The 25,988-nt window shown below is 51.1% G+C and overlaps 1 protein-coding gene across 1 annotated transcript; it reads right to left on the bottom strand.

Moving 5' to 3' along the window:
• Positions 1-4,317: 4,317 nt before the first annotated feature.
• LOC144161650 (uncharacterized) lies at positions 4,318-25,053 on the bottom strand. The gene is made up of 4 exons (XM_077692283.1): positions 24,919-25,053; positions 15,089-15,229; positions 6,792-6,890; positions 4,318-4,597 (listed from the first exon to the last, which is right to left on the bottom strand). The coding sequence occupies exons 1-4, from the start codon at positions 25,051-25,053 to the stop codon at positions 4,514-4,516; spliced, it is 459 nt and encodes a 152-aa protein (XP_077548409.1). The 3' UTR covers positions 4,318-4,513.
• Between the last annotated feature and the right edge of the window lie 935 nt (positions 25,054-25,988).

Here is a 25,988-nt window from a genome sequence, read left to right as displayed (position 1 = left end):
CAAAAGTGATTGTGCACTGTGCGCAGCTCACGGTCCGCAAAGGAGCGAGTGCTGCAGAAGCAAGAACAGCGCAGTTAAGCGTATACGAGTCTTCGTGCATGTGGTTGGGCATGCACATAATCTTAACCAGCTTGCATGTGGATTCGCACTTGGCAGTTAAGTTTTATCGCTGCTTGTAGCCTCGAAGTTTTCGGCGTTTACGGGCCCAGTCAAACACACCAGCGGGTGCACCTGTCGTCTCGTACCATAAAATACTGCCTTAAAAGGGTCCTTTTTTCTTCGTTCGCCGGTGTGTGTACAAATTCACAGAAAGTAAAAAAAAAAAACAGAAACGGTGCATCTGTTGTGTGTGCAGACGGAAAAGGTCAGAATTCGTTAAGCGCGACCGGTTAAAGGACCTTTTGTTTTCTCGCTTTTATGTAACTGCACACAAAAAAAAAACGAAACCAGTGTAGAGAACGAGACAGCATTCAACAACCTGCGAGTCACACCCAGTGGCGTGTTTTAATGAACCATTTTGCAATCTCACTGAGGAAAAAAATCAACAAGACAAAAAGAAACTTATATAGAGAGCGACATCATCCCTATATTTTGTTATTTTTTGTTGAATAATTTCTTTTTTGTTTTGCTGTTGTTTTTTACGTTTTCCTCCTTTCGTGTGTTCCCTTTTCGTGTGTACGCCCCTGTTTCCGGGCGACGCAAAGATACCAAGAACAGGCAGCGTACATGCTGCCTGACTCAGCGCTTTGTGTAGACGGACCCCGAAAAGAGAAAATGAATCAGCCTCCCGTGGCACACATCCGACGCAAGGCACCCCCAAAAGACATCTTGGAACGCGTCGTAATAGAACCAACCTTCAGAATGACCCTTTTAAAGGACTTACTAAGAAACTCTATGTTTTAAGGGGCACTGACACAAAAATTTTGCATCTTGTTTTTTTCGTTGCGATAAGTAGCTAGTGACCTACTTATCACCTGTAGAAACATCATTTGCTTCAGGGTGCGACGGTTGTTTATTAATTAGAGGCATTTTCAATCTCTGTGTTTTAAGGGGCACTGACACAAAAATTTTGCATCTTGTTTTTTTCGTTGCGATAAGTAGCTAGTGACCTACTTATCACCTGTAGAAACATCATTTGCTTCAGCGTGCGACGGTTGTTTATTAATTAGAGGCATTTTCAATGCGGACAGTCGCAGCTTCGGTTTCAGCGGGTGCCGCGAAACGATGGATTTCGTGTGAACAAAGCTGACCATGTGACCGTCGGAGGGATATCACAGAGCAGAGCTGCCGTAGCACTGTCGAATCCGCGTCGCCGGCAGTTTCTGCGAATGCCCCCACGTACTGATCTCGTCAGCAGCTCAATTAAAAAGCGACCGTGGACGTGACGCAAGCGCTGCGAGTGCAAATGCTGCCGCGGCTAAAGAACGATGCGCGACGCTTGAGACAGTGGGTAGCAAGACGCGCGCTGGGAGCAGCCGGCCGGTCTGCCTACAGGTCCGCCTACAGATGTGTTCGCCTTAGCATTGCGGCGGATATTCGATTGCCGCTCTCTTAAGCGGTGCAAATGACAATTTTTAATGCAACCCGCCATAGCATCATCAACTTCTTTCTTATATAAGCTGCCATGGTTGGAACTTAGGTCCAATTTCGTTCAGCGGGCTACCTGCGCTCGAGCTACCTGCGCCGGCCTGCGCCACTTCGCGGCCGTGGCCCCCGCCTACACAGCGACCGTGCGGCTCGCTCAGTAGGCTTTTCGTGTCTCCGGCGCGTTTTCGCATCCAATGTAAATATAATGTAATAAAAACAGAGTGCCTCGAATCGCTGTAGAACTTTGGACGAGGTCAGCTGCCCGATGAGCCGACGAAATCACGGCGCCTCCACCGCCAACGATCGGGTCGTTCGTTCTCGAGAGCAGAAGCTCCGCCCTGCGATTGGAGCGGCGAGCCGGCGAAAAACGTCGGCAGTGCGGAAGCGGGAAACACAAACTCGTGACGTGTTTGGATGTTGTTTATTTACAAAATATCCAGGGGATGTCGATTGAGCGAAGTCCTCTGCTGGCTGCTCGGTTGCGTTTCGCACACTTTAAAATTGATTTTAAATATGTTCTAGGCTGTATTCGCAGCTGATATTTTGCAGATGATGTATGTGTGTTCACGCCAATCTATCTCCGAAGTTATCTCGCCTTCAAAATTTTTTGTCGTACCCCTTTAAGGCTGTTCTGTTCGCCCGTTGATTATCCGATGAACTATGTAATCCCCAATCGCCAGTTGACCATACGGTACAAGGTAATTTTGCGGAGGTTGTAGGTGCAGAAAGCCGCATGGAGGTGCGGCGGCTGCAGCTGGGCTAGATAGACTCACCCCCCCCCCCCTTTTTTTTTTAAATTTACACGGCCAGCGACGGTCCGAACCAACAGGGCATCGTTCCTTTCGCGCAGTCTTGGGCAGTAACCAGTCACTAGTAACGCGTTACCGAGTTACTTTTTTCCAGTAACTTGTAGCTGCATCTAGTTACTTTTAAGTTAGAGGAACTTGTAACTGTAGCACTGTTGCACTGTTACTTTTTTTATACAGTAACTGTGACAGGAAATACTATCACAGCTACTTCCTTTTGATACAAACATTTATACAGCAACACTGAGTAAAGGTGGACGGACAGATCGCGCTTTCCACTTTTTCCGACTTCCTTATTTGCCATATACCCTGATCTTTTCACCTTCCCACAACACGGCTTCCCTCACAGGTTAGGAGAGGAGGTCGCTAATCTTCGCTGCAGAAGAGCGAGGTTGGAGGTAGCTCTTTAAGGTGAGTTCTTAAATAAATGTTCCTTCGTTTTGAGTCGAGCGGAAGCAAAAAAGAAAAAAAGAAAAAGAAACTGGCCATTAGACCTCCACTGAGGAGGAAGCTGGCTTACCCTTGTAGCGAAAGACCACCGCAGAGGGGCTCACCGACAAGGGGGCACCAAGGGTGCATCAACAAAAAAGTTGATTCAACAAAATGAGGCCTACAACCGATTGCTGGCGTTAGGCTTGAGTATGCCCCCTTTTAAGTTTCCCTTAATGTAGGGTTTTACCACGTTCAATTCTGATCATCCGCATACCTTTGTACGTTTCTATATACTCTCTCATTTGGTTTGTACTATTATTTTTGTACAGTAACGGAAAAGCAACGACGTTACTTTTTCATAGTAACTGTAACTGTAACAAGTTACTTTTGGAAAGTCTAACTGTAACTGTAACATAGTTACTTTATCGGCTTAGATAACTGTAACACTGTGACGTTTTACTGGTGACATGCCCATGACTGATTTCAGATGCCGCGCGGCCGGGCGGGCTGTCGGCGCCGGCGCGTTTTGCCAATCATCGCCACATTTCGCGACCGCCAATAGGCACTTCAGTCACGCACGTGCATTTCGTGTCGTCACGGAGGTCCATTGCGGGCAGAGGTGGGAAAATGGCCCACCAGTTTGTTTGAATTTGGGTCATACTCAAACCAGTTTTCTCAGCGTTTCATCAACGTCGCCCTCACCATCACTGAAGTCACTAGCAGGGAGCGGGGAGGAGGGGTACCTCGGGTACAGCGCTCAGCGGGCGTAGTGGTATAAGTGAAATGGTCACGGGGTTGAAATGGCAAACTGTTATTCGCAATACAATAGACTCCCGTTATAGGGGCCATGAAGACAAAATACAAGTTTGGTTCATTAGAACGGCTACTTTGTCCCGATAACGGTTATGCCGATTTAATCGGCAACCTCCAACAAACAATAGAGCTATTAAAAAAGACATGTGAAGCAGTGCGACCTACTAGAAACTTCCGGCAACTTGTCTATGGCGTCACAAAAACTTGTTTGTGCCATTGGCGGCCGCTGAACCTACCCATACTTAAAAAACGTGACTGGACGATCTTAGTGGAGCCTCTAGTTCCATTTTATCGGATCACTTGAATGCGAATGAAAATTAACTTTTTTAGTGCTGGCCGATATGACATCACTCCTTCCCATAGCACGTCACTGTAGCGCGAAATTCGAAAGTTTTTCTATACTTCTTGCGTTTCTTCGGTCTCTGGACTCTGGTAAAAACCTGTCCGCGGCATTTCGTGCGCCATTTAGTTCGGACAACGCAGAGAAAAAGCCGTTAAACTAAACCAATGTTAGCCAAGGAAGCTCTGTAAAGCCCATGCGTTTGGCCTACGTGGGGAGTTATCACACATCACATGTCAGACCCAGAAAACAGGGTAACGTAAATTTCTGAATTGCTTTGCAGTGAGCTTTACCCTGTCGACTAAAAAAGGCTTTGGAGTAGTGGTTCATGAATGCCAGTTTCATAACACTTAAATTTGACGCCGAGTAAATCGCCACTGACTAGCTTCTTGAAAAACTTGACACTGGCAGAAATTCCACATTTCAGAATATGTTACACAACATTAGCAGTAACAGGGCACCAGACAAAATAACTGCGCCAACTGAAGTCAAAACAGAGTTGGTGGCGCAGCTCCTTGCTTCGCACAGGCCTTGTCTAGTCTTCCGGCTGGTTGAAAACTCGCACGAAGCAGCGCTTGAGGTGCAAGAAATGGCAGAACCCGGCCAACGCCGCGATGACCTGCACGAATAAAAAAACCGCAAACAGTGTGGCTGCGCCAACGATGGGATATCGTGCAAAAGCAGCATACATTACTTCTTATGAGCGCTTTCCCAATCACAGGTATCTGCTCCTCTGTGGGTATGAAACAATGCCGGGCTTCAGAGTACGCAAACAAGATTCATAGTATGCGCACAGATTTCTTGTGGTCTCTTCGTCTTGGACACGCACTCGAAGGCAATTCTGTGGTTCAGGTTCACCACAATGCACTCTATTGACCAATCTGCGCAGACAGCAATGAAATTTCGGTCAATGACGATGCCGAACAAACTATTTGACTCAAAAATGCGATCTGCGCTGTGGCATCGCGCAGTGCAAGCATGTCGGTTTGCACTTCGCAGTGCCACAGCGCAGATCCCATCTTTGAATAAAATGGTACTGTTATGAATCGGCTGTGGTGTGTGGTCTGACGCGACGCGCAGACTTCAACAGCGCACAACGCGACGGCGCGCCGTAGCCCTTTCCTGCATAGCACCAGCGATGTGAGCCGAAGACCAATTAAAAGGACTGAACCGCGCAAGTCGGTACACGCTGTGGCGCAATGCGACATCGAGAATGCGGCGCGACCAGAACCATCTTGCGCATGAACAGTGTTACGATTCTGCGCGCCGCTACCTGTTTTCGCGCGTACAGCAAGTTTCGTGCAGTGGTCCTGTGTTTCGTGCCAGAGCCTACACCCCTCATGTGCGAGAGGATGATAATTTGATCGTGATAACACAGTGCATTGAAATTGCGAAAGCGTAGAGTAGATCATTATGGATTACGTTCTTGGACATTAAAGGGGCATATGACAAGGTAAACAGAGAATTCTATAGAGAATGCTAAAACTTTAGGGATCAGGTGACGAGTTAATACAGTTCCTTATAGCGATCTATAAAGATAATAGAGTGCAGCTGACATGGGTAGGGCAGAAATGCGCACAGAAGGTCAACACCCATCGGGGACTGAAACAAGGATGCCCTTTGAGCCCAATACAGTTTATGCTTTACATGGCAGGGTTAGAAAAGAAACTAGAAGAAAGTCAATTAGGGTTCAACCTAACGCATATGTTGCAAGTTGAAGTGGTACAGCAGCGTATTCCGGGAATGTTATACACAGACGACATTGTTCTTTTAGCTGATAACCAGAACGATATGCAACGGCTCATAAATATTAGCGGGTTAAATTTTAGCGCAGAAAAATCGGGAAGAACGGTTTTGAATGACACTAACACTGACGCAGTGTCAATCCAACATGTCGCAGTACCCAGCGCCAAGGAATATAAATATTTGGTGCCGGGATTCGACTGGGCACTTGCGGATTCGTTCGGTAGGTTGGATTAGTACCGTGGTCCTTAACCGCGGGCCGGCCCGCGCATTCGCTCCGCTGAGGGGCAACCTCCTCGCACTCCCCGCGCGCACATGCGCAGTCGGGTCCCGATAACCCGCCTCTGTAGCGTGAGACTCCGCTAGCCGCTATGCTAAAACTCTCTAGTATGGGCTGGACTTCGTCAAGCACTGTGAATCAATCAACAATAAGCTGCCTCTGCCGCCACAAAGAATTGTATACGACCATTGTGATTTCCGGTGATGACTCGTGGGGCAGAGACTTGTGGACTTGCTAGCAATTTGAAGAAAACTCAGGTCAGCCCAACCCGCCACGCAAAGAATGACGACATAGGAGTAACGCTCACGGATAGGAAACGAGAGTCGTGCATTAAGGGACAAGCTTGGGCGGAAGATATCCTGGCTCAAATTAGGATAACTCGAGTTGGGCCGAGCATGCAATGCGGAGGGCAGGCAACAAGTGCGCCACCCAAGTTACACAAAGTCTACAGAGCAACAGGACTTGAAATACGGCAAGTCAGGTAACTCGATCAAGGGATAAGAAAATTTGTGTGTGAAGAACGGATTCGGATAGAGCAGAATGGGAGCAGTTGCGTTATGGGAGAGGAGTTGGATTTGCAGTGCACATAAACAGGCTGCTGTTGATGATGAGGATAATGGTGGTGGCAATGATGATGATGATGCTGATGATTACTGAAATGCAGCACTATCCTAGTGAGGAGTTATCAGGGCACCTGAGCCCGCATCCCGGAGGATTTAAGAAGCAAATTAGCGCTTGCATATCGCCACAGTAAAACACCAAAAAAACGCGCTTTGGCAGAGCCACAAACCGCGGCAATCTTGGCGTAGATGTCGTCACCGCTGTCCCAAAATGTGTAGATGCCTGAGATGAGGTAGGAGATGCTGGCAATGAGTTGGAACAGGAAAGACTGCAAAGGACACCGGGAAAGAAAATCATCGCCGTATACAAAGCTCTTCAACCATATATGATTATATGTATCAATGCTATCAGCCACTTTAAACAATTTTCAAACCGTCTCGTTTGTTTGTACTCAAGGTTTGTAAGGTCCAATTTTATTGCCTGCCTTATTTAAAAACCAGCCAGCGACCGTTATCTCATCGCTTTTTAGTAAAAGCAGTTCTCGGCTTTCCGGTCTATATGCCGGCTTGTAAAAAATCTGAGAAGGCTCAGCTGGCACCCATAGATGTAGGATGGTTAAAGAAGGAGGAATAAATGTTTATTTGGCGAGCTTGGGGCTGCTGTAGGGCACCCGCCTGGCGGGGGCGTCCCTGGTCCGGGATGCCCTGGCCTCGGCTGGCAGTCCAGGCCCTCTTCACCAGTATACGTATATGCCCTGGGTCCCAGGGTCCGGACTTTTCAGGCAGGCCACCCACTGCTCGTAAGAGAGAGAGGGGTTGTGGGGTAGGTCTGAGGTTTGCCGGCACCTGGTGGTATAGGGTGCCGGGTGAGGGACAGAAATTACAGGTGGCTGAGTACAGGGTGCCGTATGAGGCTGGTTAAAAAAACAGTGGATTCTGCCACTTGTTTTATTTAACAAGAGGCGCCATAAAATGAGACTGCATGGTGTAAAATCTGAGCACGGACAATCGAGTGGCTTACTAAAGAAATATATGTTTAGAGTGGCTCAAATAATGTCGAAACACCCTGTATAATGATTCTTCGTGCGCGCGAAAATTCAGTAGCGATTATTAGCCGCTGATTATTAGCGATTATTAGTGTGATCAGCTCCCCGGGGCTACAAGTATGAAGGATGGCTATTTCGCCTGAGCTAATCTGCCCTAATCTACACTCATAGCAGAATCAAGCACATCCACCCTCATTACGGCAGAACTGCAATCGCAGTTTTCCAGCAATTTGTTTGTTGTGCCAATTTTTCCGGTAAACCCTGGCAAATATTCAGCGTAGGCACTGATACAAACTTCACGAGATTTAAACGGGTGTCGGAACGGGAGGGTGCAAAGATTGAGTTGTGCAGTGACAGTGAACGAAGGTCGGTACGGGGAGCACACTCCCGTAGACCCGTTCCGTTGTCCGTTCGACCGCAACTCCGTACTGCACCCCCTCGGTGGACGAAACTGGGGCTGAGACATATAAGATTGGCTGAGGCGTTCTCTCTTTTAGCGTGGCCCTCCACGACCCGTCCATTGGCAGGCTCACACCCGTCGGCCTGCATGTATCCCTCTCCGTCCCGTTGGTGTCGCGCCAGATGATGGGCATGGGTTGGAGATAGACGAAAACGAGCATCCGTCTCCTAACGCGCCTTCTCCTTCACTGGCCCGGCCCCTTTCTCTTCCCTTTCTTCTGGTACCGCACTGGAGCCGGCTGAAGGGAGTAGCTAGCGTGTTGGGTGTGCCGATGCTGCTATTTTACAGCGTTTCCTCCCCTACCACTATATCCTCGTACGTACTTTATGAATAATAAATATGCCATCAACCAAACAATTACGCAGAAACCTTTTCCGCATCGCATGCATCCTCCCTCGCCTCCTCCCCCCCTTCCCACTTTCATTGCTCTTCGACAACAGCCGCGAGAAGTGCGCACTGCCTTTTTGATGCTTCAAAAGAAAGGATGGCGTTTTTCTTGCGTGATTCGAGTCGGTGACAGTGACAAGCCACATTTAAGGCGCTGCCCAGCCCCGTACCTTTTTCAGCATTGATACAGTAAGCGAAAATTAACGCTTCCGAGGTTTCTAGGTGCACGCACATATTACATCAGCAGCGCTCCTTACGTATAGCGACAGTGGTAGGTAGGTGTCCGTGAAGGGCGACGATATGGAGCCCAGCAGATGCATCAACGACGTGTAGCCCATGCAGAAGGACGTCACCAGCAGCGTCCGGTGGGCCAGACCCAGCGCTGCGGAGAACATCAACAGCCCGAATACGATGAAGCCCAGTACCTGCGCGGGAAGTAGTAATGTGAGAGAACGGTTGAGTACGCACAGTGCAGTACATTCGTCCTATAAATACCAGCGCGTCCACCCGAGTGCAGCCAAAAGCCAGATGGAAGCCAGCGTGAGCTCTCATATCTTAGCAGCCGAAAATACTCTAGTCGGGGGCCAAGCCGGTGGCCATGGCCCAGTGCCAGGATGAATTTTTCTTTAGAGCGAAAATGTGAACGAAAATGTACTTCGTGGTCGACAAACCTCATGCCACACACAGCGGGGGTTTCGTTGCTACACCCCTCGTCACAGGTTCGACTCCCGACCGCGGAGGCTGTATTAGGACGGAGAAGAAATACGGAAATGACCAGGCGCATTCGCAACTCCTAAGTTCCTGGCATAGTCTGGCAACGATGTTCAAAACAACAAACATGGCTTCCGCGAAAGCACGTTTGCGGGGCCTTAGCATTTTCCTCCATGCGCGGCTCAATTTTCTCTTGCTCCCGAGCGGAGATAATTTTTTCGTTGCAGTGCCTAGCGGTGTTTTATTAAGGCATGGTACGTTATTATTTCTATACAAATAACTAGCAGCGAATATGTGAAGTCCCAGCAATTAGAATTACTTTATTGGTTATATCCGCAGCTGTGGCTCCTGCAAAACACACGGTCGCGAGTCCGATTTGCGGTGGAGTTTTTAATAAAGGTTGGCTTTTCGTAGTTCCTCCTGAATGTTGTGAATGCCCATCTCGAGAAATCTGCCTGTGAAAGTGATCGGGGAGTCCTAGACTTCACCTGTGCGCTGTAGGGGTTATGGTGTCGAGTTTTCGAAGGTCGCCGTTTTTAACCGCCCTGAACGAGGTGCCAAAGTGATGCGATTGACGAGGAGTTGTCGTATAAGGCGTGTAAGGTGAGGCAACGTCAATCAGATCGCACGCCTAGCTCACGCCTGTTGGGAGCAAAGTTTTTGCTGGGAGTTTCCAAGGCGCATCACTTGTTAACACCTCTGATCCCGGCTATATAGGTTATGCTTACACACCAGCTGCCAGCTACCTCGGCTACCGATTCCCCGCAACCCTCCACCGGTGCGGCCGTGCCAACCGCGTCCGCTGCAGTGCGACAGGTGTGGCAGGCAGGACCCCGCCACGATGAGGTATACATCAGCGAGAGGAGGTGCTGGTGCTGTGGGGCTCCCACAAAAGAGCAGTGTGGAAGGCAATCAAGCCTATTGAACCAACTGCGGATGTCCCCATGCGGTGCTCGTCCGTTCCTGCCCGCGATGCATGGCAGGAAGAGCGCTGGGTGTGTATTGCCCTGGTGCGAGCATGGGCACCTGCCTCTGGCGTGGTCTTTCTAACAGCTCTGCGAGCGGCAGCGCAGCCCCCCGCCCCCTGTCGCACCCGCATCGATGCGGCGGGACCCGGACAGCAGCAGCAGCAGCCAGAGGCGGCCGCCAAGCAGCGGCCCAGCAGCGAGGTAGCTCCAGGACGGCGAAAACGAGGGCGGTGGAATTTGCGACAGCAGCAGGAGCATCTCGCACTCGTCCTTCGCAGCATGGGCGAGCTGCTGCCTGCAGACAACCCCCTCCGTTCCCTGTGCGTCCAGGTCGTCCACGGGAAGCCGCACCCCGGGCTCCAACATGGCTAGGAGCCGCCGCTCACAGCCCCTGGTGCCCACCGGGCTGCAGTGGAACGTCAAAGCGCCAAGCCCCCATCGTGCTGAATGAGTGCATTCCTGCTGCAGCACCAGCCCGACGTGGTGGCTTTGCAGGAGAGCTATGCGCGAATGGCTGGTGGCTCGGACATCCGGCTGCCGGGCTACACAGGCTATTACAGCCCCACAGCATGTGACAGCACGAAGTGCTCGGCGGTGGTGTTCGGCGACCCCTCCAATCCCCCAGGAACCTCTCGTGCATCCATGTATGTGCGCAGTGACGTGCAGAACGCCGTGGTGGATACCAGTGGGGTGACGACGTCAGTGCAGGAATGTGTGGCTGTAACGCTGCGCGTCGGACCGGGTAGTGATGTGACTGTGTGCAGCGTGTACGTGCGCCCCAGCCAACCCTGGGACTCGAACCTCCTAGAACGGCTGGTGACCCTCTGTGCAGACGGAGAACCCCTGTGGGACACCATGCTGTGCCTCAACCTGACTGTGCTGAACAACGGTGAGTGCACCTTTAGGCGAGGCAATGCCACTGTCACGGTCATACACCTCAGCCTGGTGTCAGCCGGGGTTGAGGCCACCTGGAGGCGGGAGGCCACACGTGGGGCTCTGCCCACTACCCGCTGCCCATCACAACAACCGGCAAGCCGTACAGGCGGCCCACACTGCCACGTCACCCACTGGATCCACTTCCCGCGCTGCCTTGCTAAGGAGGACCTGAGAGAGGGAGAAAAGCTGCTCGCGGTCCTGGTTCGCTGTGCCAGGCGAGCCACGCGGAGCTTCTCCATCGCCAAGGGCGCCGCCACGCACGACCTGCAAGCGGAGCGGAACCGGGCAGAGAGGAAGGCGCAGAGCTCAGGAGCCAGGAATGACTGGACGCCGTACCGCCGTGTGGACGCGGCCTGTCGACGGCACGCCAACCGCCTCAGCAGGCAGCGGTGGTCCGAGTTGTGCGCCAGCTCGGAGGCGGATCCACGCTGCCGCCGCCTCTGGGGCATTTTCCAGTCGGTCCTCAAGCCACGTGGATACCGCAGCCCCCTGGCCGCCCTCACCATCACGAGGAAGAACAGCTACGAGGAGCTGGCCGAGCTCTTCGCGGATTACTTCCTGCCGCCACACCAGGCGGCGGCTGGGTATGTGGTTGCTGCGCCGGAAGAGTCAGAGGGATGCCATCCATTCAATGACGCCCCCATCCCGGAGGCCGAACTCCGTGGGGTGCTGCGCTCCTGCAAGCGGAAGTCGGCACCAGGGCCTCACCTACTAGATACTGCGCAACCTGGACGAGGTGGGGTTCGCGAAGCTTCTGGCAGCCTACTACCGCATATGGGCAACAGGGCGGCTGCCGCCCGATTGGCTGCTGGCCACCCTGCGGCCCCTCCGCAAGCCAGGCCGGGGTTTCGGGGCAGTCACAGCCTACCGATCCGTCGCCCTCACCTCCTGTGGCTGCAAGCTGCTGAAGCGGGTAGCCCTGCGCAGCATGGAGGCCATCACGGCAGAGGAAGAGTTCATCCTGGAGCAGCTCACAGGCTTCCAGGGCTGCGACGGACTCCATTGCGGACGTAATGGCAACGCTGGGGCATGCCCGGGCTATCAGGTGGATCTATCAGGCAGGTGGACACCCTGGTGCTACTTCAAGGGCGCCTTCGACGTCAAGGGCGCCTTCGACAACCTGCAGCGGCCTTCCATCTCAATGTCCATGGAAGATGCCGGCCTTGCGGGCAAGCTGAGGGGCTTCGTCAAGGCGTTCCTGGGGGGCCGCAGGGCGCGGGTGCAGGTGGGCAGCGCCCTGTCGGTGCCTCGGCCAGTAGACGTAGGCACCGTCGCCGTCGTGTGTGTCTTCTCTACTGCCGTCCCGTTTGAAGCCCTACTTAACGATGTACCCCGCGAGGCTTAGACGTCAGCCCGTTCCTGTTCAACCTGGTCATGGCGGCACTGCCAGACTGCCTGCCCAGGGGCAGTCTGGCACTGTACGCTGACGACGTAGTCCTGTGGGCGCTGGGCCCAGAGGAAAGTTGCCGAAGCATCGTGCTGCAGCTTGAAGCGACCCGGAGCACTCCGCTTCCTCCCCAGTTAAACTGAACTGTGTCCGTGCTTTTTGTGTGTGTGTGTGTGTGTGTGTGTGTGTGCATTTTTACCTTAGTATTCATAGCGTTTAGTGTTTATTCTTGTATATATTGTACATATATGTTCTTAATAGTCATGTGTATGTGTATATGATTGATTGGTTGTGGGGTTTAACGCGCCGACGCAACGCAGGCGATGAGGCGCGCCGTAGTGGAGGGCTCCGGATTAATTTTGACCACCTGGGGATCTTTATCGTGCGCCGAAATCTCGTACACACGGGCGTTTTTGCTTTTCGCCTCCATCAGAAAAGCGGCCGCCGCGGCCGGGAATCAAACCCGCGACCTTGTGCTCAGCAGCGCAACGCCTTAGCCACTGAGCCACCGCGGCGGGTTATGTGTATATGTATATATGTATCCTTCCCTTCTTTCTCCCCTCCCTTTCCTGTATACCTGTGTTCCCCATTCCCCACACCCCCACACCAGCAGGCGTTAGGGTGTCCACCCTTAGGTGAGACAAACTACGCCTGCTGGTGGTCTTTCCTTTCCATTTTAACAATAAATTCATTCATTCATTCGTTCATTCATTCATTCCTCCGCCAACAAAAATACCGCTCGACCTTCTTTGCAAAATTTCCGTCCCCCAAAATTTTTCCCTGTTTACAACCAAGTTCTTCGGCGTTAGACACCAGTCCGACCACTCCGCAAGACCTACCAATCCGACAAACAGGATGTCTGGTACGTCGACGCGGCGCCATACCCCACCAAACATGCCTACGCAGTCACCATGGTCAACCACCGAGGATACGAGCTGACCACAAGCACCATCAATAGCCAGGACGTCACCGCTGCGGAAGAACTAGCCATTGCGCTGGCAGCCACCAATGCCAGCCAGACTCCCCCGCCGTCACTATAGTGGTAAATAGACGGGCACACAAGAGGAAACAAACAAACGCTTTGTTATCGCTTGAGCAACGCCGCCTGTATAAACAGTGCCTAACGCGTGAGCGAAAAATGGCCAAACAGCCACTCTCCTGTTGCTCTCTCCTACCCTTCCCCGCTCCGTAGCCTTCCAGCGTGCTTTCGTGTCCGCCAGCCAGCGCCGCTTCTCGGAAACTATGCAAAATAGTGGAAAGTTTGTTTAGCGTTCCCGAGGCGGCGCTCATACGCCTTCTTGTTTCCCACCATGCCTGTCTGTCTTGGTCTGTCACTGATAAAACTTCCTTTGTCACGAAGCAAAACCACTTGCGCTGCCGCAGGCTGATGCCGGCTTTGCGCGCTTATCTACTCGGATCACAGGCCCTGAAATTTTCTGAGTGGGGCATCCCCCCTCTATCCCCTTCACATTTAAGTATTGTTTTGACCCCCCTGTTCGCACTCTGCATCGGTACGCACTTCTAAAATTGAGGACTGTACTGTAGAAGCGCCCGGACAGCGTGGCGGGATCGCAGCTGCTTATCCTTTTGTTTCCTATAATTTTCTGAAGTTTACAAGCACATGATATTATTGGAAAGTAATCGTAGAAGTGAGCGCCTGAACAAAAAACGTGCACGCAATTTTTCCTTCTCTAAATACTCCAGAAAGAAAAATATCAGTAAAATAATGGCTGCCCCATCTGAAAATATCGTTTTTCTGTTAGCTATATGTCTACCCGACAATCAGTATGTTCTTAGACTATTTCAGTCCGCCTCCGTTTTTATCTTTGGAAAAATGCAGCAAGTATGAAGCGAGCGACACGTTGAACGAGATCCCCAGTGCGCCACAGAACTAGCGCCCCGTTACGGCTAAGATGTAAGCGAAACGGCCCTTGAAGCCCAACAGGCAAGCTGACAGACACACGTCGTAGAAGTGGGTGCAGCGTTCGCGACTCGCGAGCAGTGACGTAAGGCGAGATGTCCGCCGGCACGCTCCACATAGCGGATCAGTGCCTAAACTAAGCGTCCCTACCCTTCCCATTGAAAAGCGCGCGACGCGTCAGGCAATGTTAATACAGGCGGCGTTGGCTTGAGTTAACTCATGAGATGGCAGTCCAGGGCAAAATTTCCTGACTTCTGACTGCTCTTTATATCAAGCAACATTTTTAGTGCAAGTTAAGCTTTTCAGTATCGAACTTTTTTAAACCTTGCAATTCACATCACCCTGCCACTGATACTCCAAGCATGAAAACCTAAACTAACGGAAGCCGAAGCAAAGATTTACCCTAATTCCAGCGAAAAACACCATGGCGTATCAGCAGCATCGACACCAGGACCATGGTATTTATACTACAATAAATTTCTCAGGCTTCGGCAAAGGAGTGCAACTGGCACAGCCCGGACATTTATAATTTCTAATTTATATTTACAATTAATGATTTACTTGTAAGGAGATACTATAACGAGATTCTGCTGTACCTTGCTTGTGCCGATAATACTAGTTTCCAGACGAGCCCAGGAATCGAGCACAAAACACTGACACACAGCGAAAAGCGTTAAAAGAGGAATGTTTATATAAAAGCACACAACTCACCGTTTCGGCAACATTGATCATTCCCACGATGCTCGTGGTGAACCAAGGGTTGAAGCCTATGTAGTCCGACTGTTCAGCTGCCCAAAGCACGACGTCAGGTGGAATAATCGGGTTCGGGTCAAATTTCGGCTGTTTATAGGCCTAGACATGAAGCAAATCAAGCGGGGCGTGCTCTTTATATTCAGTGAATACAATAGCGGTTTCTCCCATAGGGAAAAATACAACAGCACGCAGATTGTAATGAATTAAACTTACTGTAGTGCTTGCATAAGGAAAAGGATGTCAAAATTCCCATTTGCAGTAACTTACTCCACCTTGGGGATTTTCCCTAAACTGGTCGATTACCGCAGTGTTGTCGCAAACAAAGCCGACTCAAAGAGCTAGTATAGGCACGCACGACAAAAGCGAAACGTTTGCCCTCTGTTTTGTGTGCTAGTGTGCTTTTAGATATTCGGGCGGGTCTGACCTCGCCACGACGAGCCCGAAGTAGAATCATTTTGACAAACAGCGATCATGGGAATGATGTATGTTCAGCATGCGATTTAACTCAACTGTGCGGTGTGACTACAGGTGGGCAACCTCGTGAGGCTTAGGCAGCGACATGAAATGGTTGTCAACCTCAAAATATACCGTATAGTTCGAGATATACCACGAACGTTTTCAATCTAGACGGATCGTCGCCGTCGCCGTCGTCGTTGTCATTGTGCCTGGCACTGCAACGGTGACGCAGCGCGGGGCACGCAGATTTCAAAGGCCTTTAAGCAACACCATAAAATATTGAAAAATTTGACATTGAAAATTTACTATTTCGTTCGCTCTTCAATTTTTCCCATCGGCGATTGGGCTGAGCCCAAAATACGCCTAAATTTCCTGCAATGCTCATCTCATTTTATCCACCTTTGAAACATATCAAACGGCCCCTACTGATTAAATATTTGAGAGAAACCTCTGCTACACCTTTTCTTTCAAGGTCCTTAATCGCGTCGCAAGTGACTTTCAGCCCCCGGCACGCAAGCGCCTTTCTTATCGCTTCGCTCGCTCGGTGGCCTCTCCGATGCAGTACCACGGGACTTGGCGATTCTGAAACCGCTGCTTCGCCTGCGCCTGATCGCTCAGAGCCGGCTGAGCAGTCTGTCCATGCGCTGCAGCGCAAGCGAACCACGTGACTATGCGAGGGTTTCACGGCTGCTTCGCCGGCGCTTGGTCCCTCAGTCTCGCCATAGATGGCACGCCGGCTGGGCTGTATGTGCGTGCCCTTCAGCGCAAGCGAAGGGATGAATACAATCATCCGGTAGATATAGCGAAACGGCAGGCTGAGAAATCTAAAGCAAAGGCAAACTTCCACGAAGCTTTCGCCCGTGGTAACTATGTTTATAAGTATTAATTAGACCTGAGCCATTTTTATATAAACACATGCGAAACATAAGCTTAGGACAGATTAGTAAGGTACCAAACACAAACAATTGGTAACATGTGTCCGCCGCAAAAGGTTTCACTCTAGAGGAACAAAGAAAGGGTATCTCTGAAGCTTCCCTGCCCGTTTCCGTGGTACAGGAGCCATCTTCTTGTTTGTTTTCAACAGAACTGAGATCAAACACCGCCTTTGTGGGGGCGCGCTGAATATCGAAAGAAGGAAAAGTAAATATTTGCCATTGAGCACGAGAGCATACCCACATTCATCGTGTGCTGCTATATATACATGTGAAGACCGCTTCTTTCACAGACGAACCCTGCATCACGAAAGCCGGAACAGCCACTCCGAAAGCCGGAACAGCCTTCAGGTATCCTTTGTAGACCCTACAGCCTTCTTGATAAGCATCCAATTAACATCCCTTTGCGCATGCATGCAGTGTCATGTAGCATCAGCAATTGGTGTGTGAATATTTAACAGCTGTCACTGGCGATTACATCATCCCACCATCACGTTAGAATTTTTAAGCCGATCCCGTTTAAGCCAGTAGATATAAACTAGATATTATTGTATACCATTCTTAGAAAGGATTGGCAACAATGCTGATTCTCGCCTCCACCTCCTGTCGCCACCGTTTCACTTTATTATTTTCAAGTATAGACAATGCGTTGATGTAAGGAGGGAATCCCGCTGATGTAAGGAGGGAATCCCGGTGACACGAAAACGGCCATGGGAACAGAAAAACATGGGAGAAGGTGCGTGAATTGGGTTCGGCAAAGGATTTTTATGACATGTTCGCAAAGCAAGGCTATAGTGCTGGCTGTGCGAAACGCAACCGCAGATGCCCGGTACAATCCTGAGCAGTTTGTGATGTGCAATGAATGCTGCTGCACCGGGTCGGCACGTGGGCATTCGGCTATATGAAGCCAGAATGTAGCTATACGGACAATGGCAAGCAAGAACACAAGCAAGAAGTTTCCGGAATGTTTCGTATACTCACGAGACGGCCAGCAAGAAAAATTGACAGTCAGGACTTTGGTAATAGTTAAACGAGTTATCAAGAAAACCCCCGCTGAACTTACCCTCGGTGAGCGGGCAAGGGAATATCTACGGGCGGGTTGGGGTGCGGTCGACTTGCGCCGGTCCATTTCTCTTCGTCTTTCTTGCCTTCCGCAAGACCCAGAGTGGCGACAAATTTCGAAGGGTAATTAAATCTACGTCGTTTCTATGCCTAGCCCTGAACGGTTTTTTAAAGGGTCCATGAAAGCGAAACACAACTTCGTTCAGTATAAAAGAACTCAACTCACTCAACGCTGTTCTAGCCACAAAAGGCATTTTTTAACAGAAAAAACGAAAATTTTCAAAAAAATTGAATTGAATTTCGCGGGCAGGATAGGCGTAATAAGGGCCAGCACTAAAGACATAGCCTTGAGTGTGTTCAGTCCCGTTAGCGTCTAGGTGACACGATCAAAAGAACCAATAGAGGCCCCACTACAGCGGCCCTGTCACGTTTCTTGGCGGTGGCATGTACCAGGTGGGCGGCGCCAATCGCACAAGCAAGGTTCTGTGACGTCATAGAAGAGTTGCCGACAAGCGGCTGGGGAGTCGCCACTGCTTCATCTGTTTTCTTTACTATCCCGATGATTTGTTTGAAATTAGCCATAAAATTAATACCATTGTTATCAGGACGAAGCAGTCTTTTTAATAAGCCAAGCTTGTATTTTGTCCTCACGACTCCTTTAATACCGATGTCCTCGGACATGGGCGGCGGTTGTAGCCTTAATCGATCACAGTGAACGTATTGTCAGGCAGCCAGTAATAAAATGACGTTCAGTAACTCGACCACACTGCCTGCATCAAGGCCCAGTTGCTGCTCCAGCATATTAACCCACGAATTTTAATTTAGTCAATCGCACTCATGCGCGCTCAGCGAGTTTTAGAAGCGCTGTCACTGCTCAACTGGAGATCCACCACTGGAGCTCAATGGTGCCACACTTGCAAGGTACAAGGCCCGACATTGTCTGTCTCTGCAGATCGCAGTCAGCCTCAGATGCCTTCCCGCCGTCAATACCGCCATCTTTCTGGGTCTGCAGATCGACGCCTACTTCACATGCACGGCTTCCTACCGTAGAGGCCACCTGGGCTCAAGCAGCCCGGTGGGAAAGGGGCCGTTCACACAGCGCGCCCTGCGCATAAGCCATGCCGCCGCCTCCTCGAGCGTATTGTGTGCAGTGGCGGATCCATGGAGGATCCGCCACATCTTACATCTTACAAGATCTTACATCTTGTAAGACATCTTACAACAGCGCTACTGTACTGGAGGCCGCACTTATTCAAACCTCGTGCGAATCCGCCAACACAATGCTCGCATTCGGCGCCACACCATGCAGTCAACTTGCGAGGAACCACTGGGAGGAGGAGCATTGTGCTTCATTTTCTCACCGAACCGGAGCTCGGAAGTTGTGAGGAACGTTCCGGGCCATCACTTGTGGCACAAGCTCGCAGGCTGCAGTCCCGGATGTGCTTCTGCGCACCGGAGCCACTCACGAAGCTTTCGAGCGAGAAGCTGCAAGGACGTTCTTCCCGCAGCCATCCTATACGCCACCTAAGAACATTTACCTCTCGGAGCCGGTAGACGAAAACGACCCCATTGAGGCACCCCTATTAATGAATTTATAACTGCACTGGAGCAAGTGAACGTGTCCAGTGTGCCTGGCAAACATGGCGTGACTTGGTCAATGCTGCGGAATTTAGATGACCAAACTAGACGCGACGTACTGGAAATATTGAATTCCACCTGGGCCTCAGGACATCTGCCAGAATCTTTCAAGCACGCTGTCGTCACACCCACTACTAAGCCTGGAAAAGATCCATCCACGACGTCTAATCTACGCCCCATCTCCATGACGTCGACATTGTGCAAATTACTTGAGCGCATAGCCGCTACCCGACTTATCCACCACCCCGCGCAGGCTGGATTCGGAACCAGTCTCGCAACACATGACAGCATCCATCTTCTTCGGCGGGTACTTCGCCGTACACGGCATGATAAACCACACATCTTGGTGGCTGCAGACCTTCGCAAGGCTTTCGACACCGTCTCCCACCAAGCGGTATACAAGCCCTTTGCGAAGCATACCCGGGTAAAAGAATGAGGAATTTCGTGCGAGCCTTCCTTGCAGACGGGACATTTGAAATACGCTCCGGACGTGTGAATACCCACCATTTCAGGAACACCAGCGGGGTACCCGAAGGTGCTCTAATGTCCCAGATATTATTCAATATCGTAATGGTAAAGCTAGTCAAGGGCGTTGCTGTCATCACAGGGGTTCATGCCACGGCTTATGCTGACGACGTGACAATCTGGACGGAGGCCAACGATCACCCTACGACTGATGCCGCCGTACAGCGCTTGCAACATGCTTTGGACACATTCACGGCCCTTCTGATGCCCACTGTCATGGAGGTGTCAGCAACAAAAACCAATTACTTAGCTGTGCGCGGCACAGCCAGTAATCGCGAACGTATTCATTTGACCATCGCAGGGCAACCCCTCCAGCCAGCTCCAGACGGTTGGATCCACATAGTGGGTGCACCGTTTCATGAAAACGGGGGAGCTCAAGAGTGGCTGAGACAGCTCAAACCATTGTGGCGACGTCTCCTGCACATAAGTTGCATCTCTGGCACTTTCGGCGGTGCTTCGCAAGATTTCGCTCGACGCCTAGTACAGGCAGTGCTGGTGTCTAGAGCGGTCTACGGCGCCATGTGTTACGATCTCACGAAGCACCAACTTCACCAACTAGAGGTCTTGTGTCGGGAGGCACTGAAAGATATTACTGGCCTCGCAGGACTTCAACAGACCGGATCTACACCCAGTTCATCCCCTTCTCTCATAGACCCACTGTGCTCTGCTGCGCATGCCATGGCACATTCAAACCAGACCTCCCGCACCTCGTCTGGTCTTGCCCGGGCCTTGCCGTACTTCGCGCCCAACACCGCCCGGCGTGGGTTCACTCATACCACGGAGCAAGAATATATTTATTCTTGCTCCGTGACTTATACTAAGAGTAGATTCGGTCCTCTTGGCACGTCAAGGACACATTGACAGCACTCTGGAGCTTCGTCCGTGCGGCCTCCATCGCTGGGCACTATTAGCATTCTCCCTCCTCTTCCCTTTCTCCTGCGGCTTCGGGCCATCATTTCTTAATAAAGTTTGCTTTCTTCCTTCCTTCCTTCTTCCTTCACGTAGAGCACCTTCAGAGAGCTCCAGGCGGCGTGGCACTACTAGGCCACTCCAGACCTTGGCCACTACTATCTCTCCTAGCCTCCCGGGTGTTGTCTATAAATATTCGCAGTGACATTCGACTCACCAAGAGAAAGCTGCATTAATCGATAAGGGTTTGGAGCCCCGCTGCTCGTATTCACCGATGGCTCCGTTATCGATGCTGGAACAGGGGCCGCGTCGGCAGCACTGCACCAGAGCTCACCGAGGACACGCAGTGCTGTCTCCCTGTCCTTTTCTTCTCCACGGCAGCTGAGCTGGCTGTCCTACACTTGAAGGTAGACTTCTTGCTCGAGCGCTTACACGAGGGCCACTCTAGGCGACTGGTGTGTGGCCCTCCTGGCATTCAAAAGGCCGGCATGCCGCGTGGGGACGCCAGATACACACACCCTCGTACTGAAGCTCCAAGATAGAAATAGCGAATGGCTTCCAAGACCCTTGGGCACCGATGGCAAGGAGACTGCAGGCGTACGTATTGGTATAAGCGTATAAGCAGCCCATGGCGATGACGCGCAAGTGAGCGCCGATGTATATCCGTCCATCCAGGACGGAGCCCGTCCAGCTGTATCCGGGTGGTCTGCCCGTGCGTTACTCCTGCCACTTCGTGTCGGCTGCTGTCTAATAACGGACAAGTTGCACAGATACGGCCTCCTACCCTCCCTAAACTATTTCAACCGCCCAGGAACTTCAAGACAGTGGGGCGCCTACTGTGCTTTAGGCATGTCGCCACACCAAGTGGACGCCCTGAATTTTTCGGAAGGCGTCCTATGTTCGTGTAATTATAAACACGACCGAAAAAAAGTTGCAGATGACATCTACGTTCGGGTCTCAAGATGTACGGTGCCATAGCATTATTTCGACTCCCAGGGAGCGTTTCGGAACAGAATTGCTGCATTTACGATCTATACTACACGAGCACTGAAAGCCAGCGAAAAGAGAAAGACTAACAGCAAGGGTGTTTAATCGCCGTGGGCCAGGAGAGACACCGGCCCTCTGTGCGTCTGTGGCTTAAGATGTGAGCGTGAAAGGTTGCGGCTGCGGGATGTTGGTCAGTCTGAGCGAGAAGGTGGCAGTGTCAGTGTTTCAAAGTGTCTTATGTCTATTCCGGACTGAACGTTTTTCCTTTTTTGGAAGATAGAGAGAGAGTGAAAATTTTTGTGCAGGAAGAAATAGCTTGGGTTGGGTAGAGAGATGTTAGAGGTGAAATTTGAAGCCTAGGGCCCCAGATCCAGCAGCTCCTTCCCTTGCCCTACCAGTAAACTCCTGCTGATCTTGAGGTAACGAGCTCGTCAAAGCTGCCTCCCATGTTTCGATGGAAGTGGAATATGTAATGTTGGAGTTATTCTCCTCTGATCATACTTTTGTACATAGCTAGGATGCATGAAATAGGGTGGATGTTCCCCAAATTGAGCATAGTTCTAGCTTAATGTTCCAACCGAACATCTTCACCCACATTTATTTGTAGGTACTTGTGTTCGTTTATCCTCCACGGAGTTTGCAATTCTTCGTGATTGAGACCCCCTTGTAGCACGGGAAAAGATCGTGTTCCTAGGCGTAGGATTACCAGACGTTCTTAAGGTTTCTCGGGGTGGGGAATGTGGCAGTCGTGGCTGCAAGGCGCACGGCATGTAGGTTCGCGCGCTTCTTGGTTGATGCCTCGTTCTCTTCCAGACCCTTGTGTCCGAGTGTCCAGGTGAAGTTGTTAACTTTCTTCATTGTGGATGGGAGTATCTTACCGAAGCGTTTAGGTATTCTCCCTGCAGCCAACAGTCTGTAATGATGTTTAAGCTTCTTTCTATTCGATACTTCCGCTAGTCGGATTGCCAAGTCGATAGCGCCAACTTCCGCTTCTTAGTTTCGTGTATGTAGAAGGGTCATGCAGTCACAAAGGTTGAAAGTAGTCAAATACGACAATTTCTGCTCCGTACTTTCGTATACATACCTGAGCTTCATATGTGAACAAGGGAACCGTACGGGCCCCGAAACGTCATTTGTTTTTTTACCTATTGTTTTTAGCATTTTGGCGAGTGTAGGTTCAGTACCGACTTGGTGCGCGATAAATTGTCGCATGGGTTCGTTCTTCGTTCGCGATTTGGGTCTTTGTTTGACTAGCGATTGGACGCACTTTCGCTCTTCACTCAACTTCCTTTAGTAAGGGATGGTAATTTTTTTTATTAGAGAGTTTCAGCATAGCGGCTAGCGTGCGCTAACGCTACGGCGGCGGATGCCGTGACCAGTCTGGGCAGGTGTGCAGTCGCTCCACGGGGACGGGCGCCCATGCTTCGCCGAGCCCGAGAATTCGTTCCGGTGAGTGGCGACATCCTCGCCTGGTCCCGGTAATCCGCCATGTAGCGTTAGCGTACGCTAGCCGCTATGCTGAAACTCTATATTGTTTATTTTTGTTTTATTTTGCTTTGTTCTAGTACTGTTTGTGTTTTTGCGCTTTACTTTTCACCCTTTTTTTTTTTGTTTTGTTATCTTTTTTTGTACCTCGGTTACACAACTTGTACAGGTCCGCGCAGTAGTAAACGGAGCACGGGAGCGGCGTCGGAGGGGAGCATTCGTGTTGCCCCTGCGGCCCTATCTAATACTTTTAATCGCCGCTCTGCTGGCGTGTCAGACTGGGCGTGGTAGTTTTCAAAGGCCAGCGCTAAGTATACAGTGGTATTGGTTATATTGCCGCCAACAGCCAACAGCGGCTACTGAATCCGCCGCTGCTGGGATCGAAGAAACTACGCGCGCTCGGAAACGCGCCTTGTTGCGATCCATAAAGCGCAAACATCGAGGTCCTTTGCGCAGGTGGCATACTATTGCCTGACTATTCGGTATCACATGACATGGCCTTGCGATACAAGACATTGTAAAGCGGCAACAAATTATGTCCGAAGAATATAGAAAGCACATTCGGGGTGGGAATATCTAGGCGGTTGTCGATATAAAAAAAACCTCCCGCTTTTGTGGCTGTTCTTTTATTTGGTGTGACATTGTTCACCCCCAAGTTAACGGCTTTCACTCCTACTTCAGGAATGGTTTAACGAAAAAGAAATACAAAGTGCCCGTACGTACCGAGGAAATTTGGTCCGTGCTGTAAATTTTCTTGTCGGTTTATAAAATCTTGAAAGTTACTCCACCACGTACACAACTGGCACCTCTGAACCGGAATTTGATGTTTGGCCTTTATGAATCGCAACAAGGCACGTTTCCGAGCGCGCGTAGTTTCCTCAATCACACCAGCAGAAGATTTAGTAGCCGCTGATGGCTGTGAGCAGCAATATAACCAGCGGCACTGTATACCTAGCGCTGGCCTTTGAAAACTACCACGCCTAACCACGCCCAGTCTGACACGCCAGCAGCGGCGGCGATTAAAAGTATCAGATAGGGCGGCGGGGGCAACACCAATGCTCTCCTCGGACGTCACTCCTTGGTTCCTGTTTGCTCTCCTACGCGGCGCAGCGATGCCATTCGGCCACCGCTCCCGTGCTCCGTTTGCTTCTGCGCGGACCTGTACATGTCATCAAGCGCAATTGCACCCACCGCGTCGGTCTTCGTGAGCAAGACACCTGCCGCTTCATTCCAGAGATTCTCATAAGTAACCTCCCGTACGACGTGTACACCTCCCGCATGTCCACCTCAAGCTCCAAAAAACGCAGAAAGAACAAAGCGCTCATGCGTACAGCATACAAGATGGCCCTTGGTCTCCCTGCCTCCAGCCAAAAGCTTCCTGCCTCCACACACCACAGCTGTCCCAGTTAGGTGTGCACAAAACCCTTCCCGAAATCCTGGAAACCCTTGACACCACTAGCCGAATTCCTCCTCGCCCTGGGTAGTTCAACCCCTCCACCAGCCTAGACACTCCAGCTCCTCCCACCACCCTATACGCACCCTCATTAGAATAACCCCATACCCCGCCACATGCCCCCCGAAAATAGCAAAGGCCGCCGTGAAGCTCGCGTCACATGCCTGAACCGACGTTGCCCCAGCCAACCAGGCACTAGATACACAGACATCGCCCACTGCATTTCCACCTCCCGTGCCCCCTTAGCGTACTCCACGGGGATCACGCTCCCCTCTACCACTTTACCTAACACCACAACCGCAACATCAGAAGCAACCGCCATAACCTTGGCGGCCACCAACCCTACCGGTTTGGGGCACGCCACCGTCCAATACGCCCAGCGGACCTCCCGCTGCCATCTCCTCGGCCGCATCCCACACCAGGCGCTCCAGATCCTCACTAAAACTTCTCAGCCCCACGCTGCGGACCCCCAACATTCCAAAGATCTCTCTCAGCTAGGTCCCAGCACACTCGGAGCTGGAAGATAACGAAGCCCGCGAGCTGACTTGCAAACACATACACCAGGACGGCTCCCGAACCGAACCCCACCCTCCCAGCTACAGCGAAATCCTCTCCTACAACAGGGAAGGGCGGAAAATCCATCCGGATCCCCACCTCAACCGCAGGCAAGCAACGCTCAGGATGCTACAGACTAACTATTTCCTGTGATCGGAATCGAACCTGGGTCCCTCGCTTTATGGAGCCGACGTTTATCCGATGCGCCATTCCGACACGATCGAAGCTTAAAGCGAAGCTTTCTATTTCCCACTGATGGGATGGAAAGTCAACTTCCGCCTTTAAAGCGTACTCTGCCTCAAATAAACCCTTTCACAGGTGAAGCCTGCTTCAGGTTTTCGATTCAACGGAGGAATCCCTCACGAGAAAACTTCGCGTTCAGCCATCGACGTCGTTAAACGGAGGGGTGCATCACTTCTTACGAATGCTCTGTAGCTTTATTAGAGCACTGCACGGGCCTGATTTGTAGGCCCGAACCCGGTCCGGGCCCGTTCTATGAAGCCCGAGCCCGAGCCCGACCCGGGCCCAGTCATTTATTTGTAAGCCTATGGAGGTACCGCGTGTGCGTGAACAGGCCCGAACTTTGACGCTTAAGGAAATTGGTTTATTATATTTGGTTGAGTGCCCTTCATAGCGAGCAACTAGACGGTGCATCCAGTGTGTACAGCACTCATGAAAAATTAGGGTTAAGTAGTGCACGCGTTTTAGCTTCCACCGTCTTCAGTTCACGTCACACAGGCGTCATAATAGTTCGTATTCTTGCGTCAGAAGCACCATCACCTTTGTTGACCAGATTCTGTGCGACACCACGTGGTTGTCTCGGGCACAAGTTGGTATGCTGGAATTTGTGGTGCCG

This window comes from Haemaphysalis longicornis, unplaced genomic scaffold (assembly GCF_048455015.1).
Source record: "Haemaphysalis longicornis isolate Haplotype H1 unplaced genomic scaffold, Haemaphysalis longicornis Haplotype H1 scaffold_1, whole genome shotgun sequence".
Taxonomy (NCBI): Eukaryota; Metazoa; Arthropoda; class Arachnida; order Ixodida; family Ixodidae; genus Haemaphysalis; species Haemaphysalis longicornis.
The sequence above is the reverse complement of the archived record's forward strand: the minus strand, read 5'-3'. Positions and strand labels throughout refer to the sequence as shown.

Bases quoted from the DNA above. Each gene is read 5' to 3' on its own strand.
- LOC144161650 (XM_077692283.1), bottom strand. From the start codon at position 25,053: ATGTTGGGGGTCCGCAGCGTGGGGCTGAGAAGTTTTAGTGAGGATCTG. The intron at 15,230-24,918 runs GTTGGTGGCCGC...CTTCATGTCTAG, and splicing joins GCGTGCCCCAAACCGGTAGG to GCCTATAAACAGCCGAAATT. The intron at 6,891-15,088 runs GTGAGTTGTGTG...TGTCCTTTGCAG, and splicing joins TGATCAATGTTGCCGAAACG to TCTTTCCTGTTCCAACTCAT.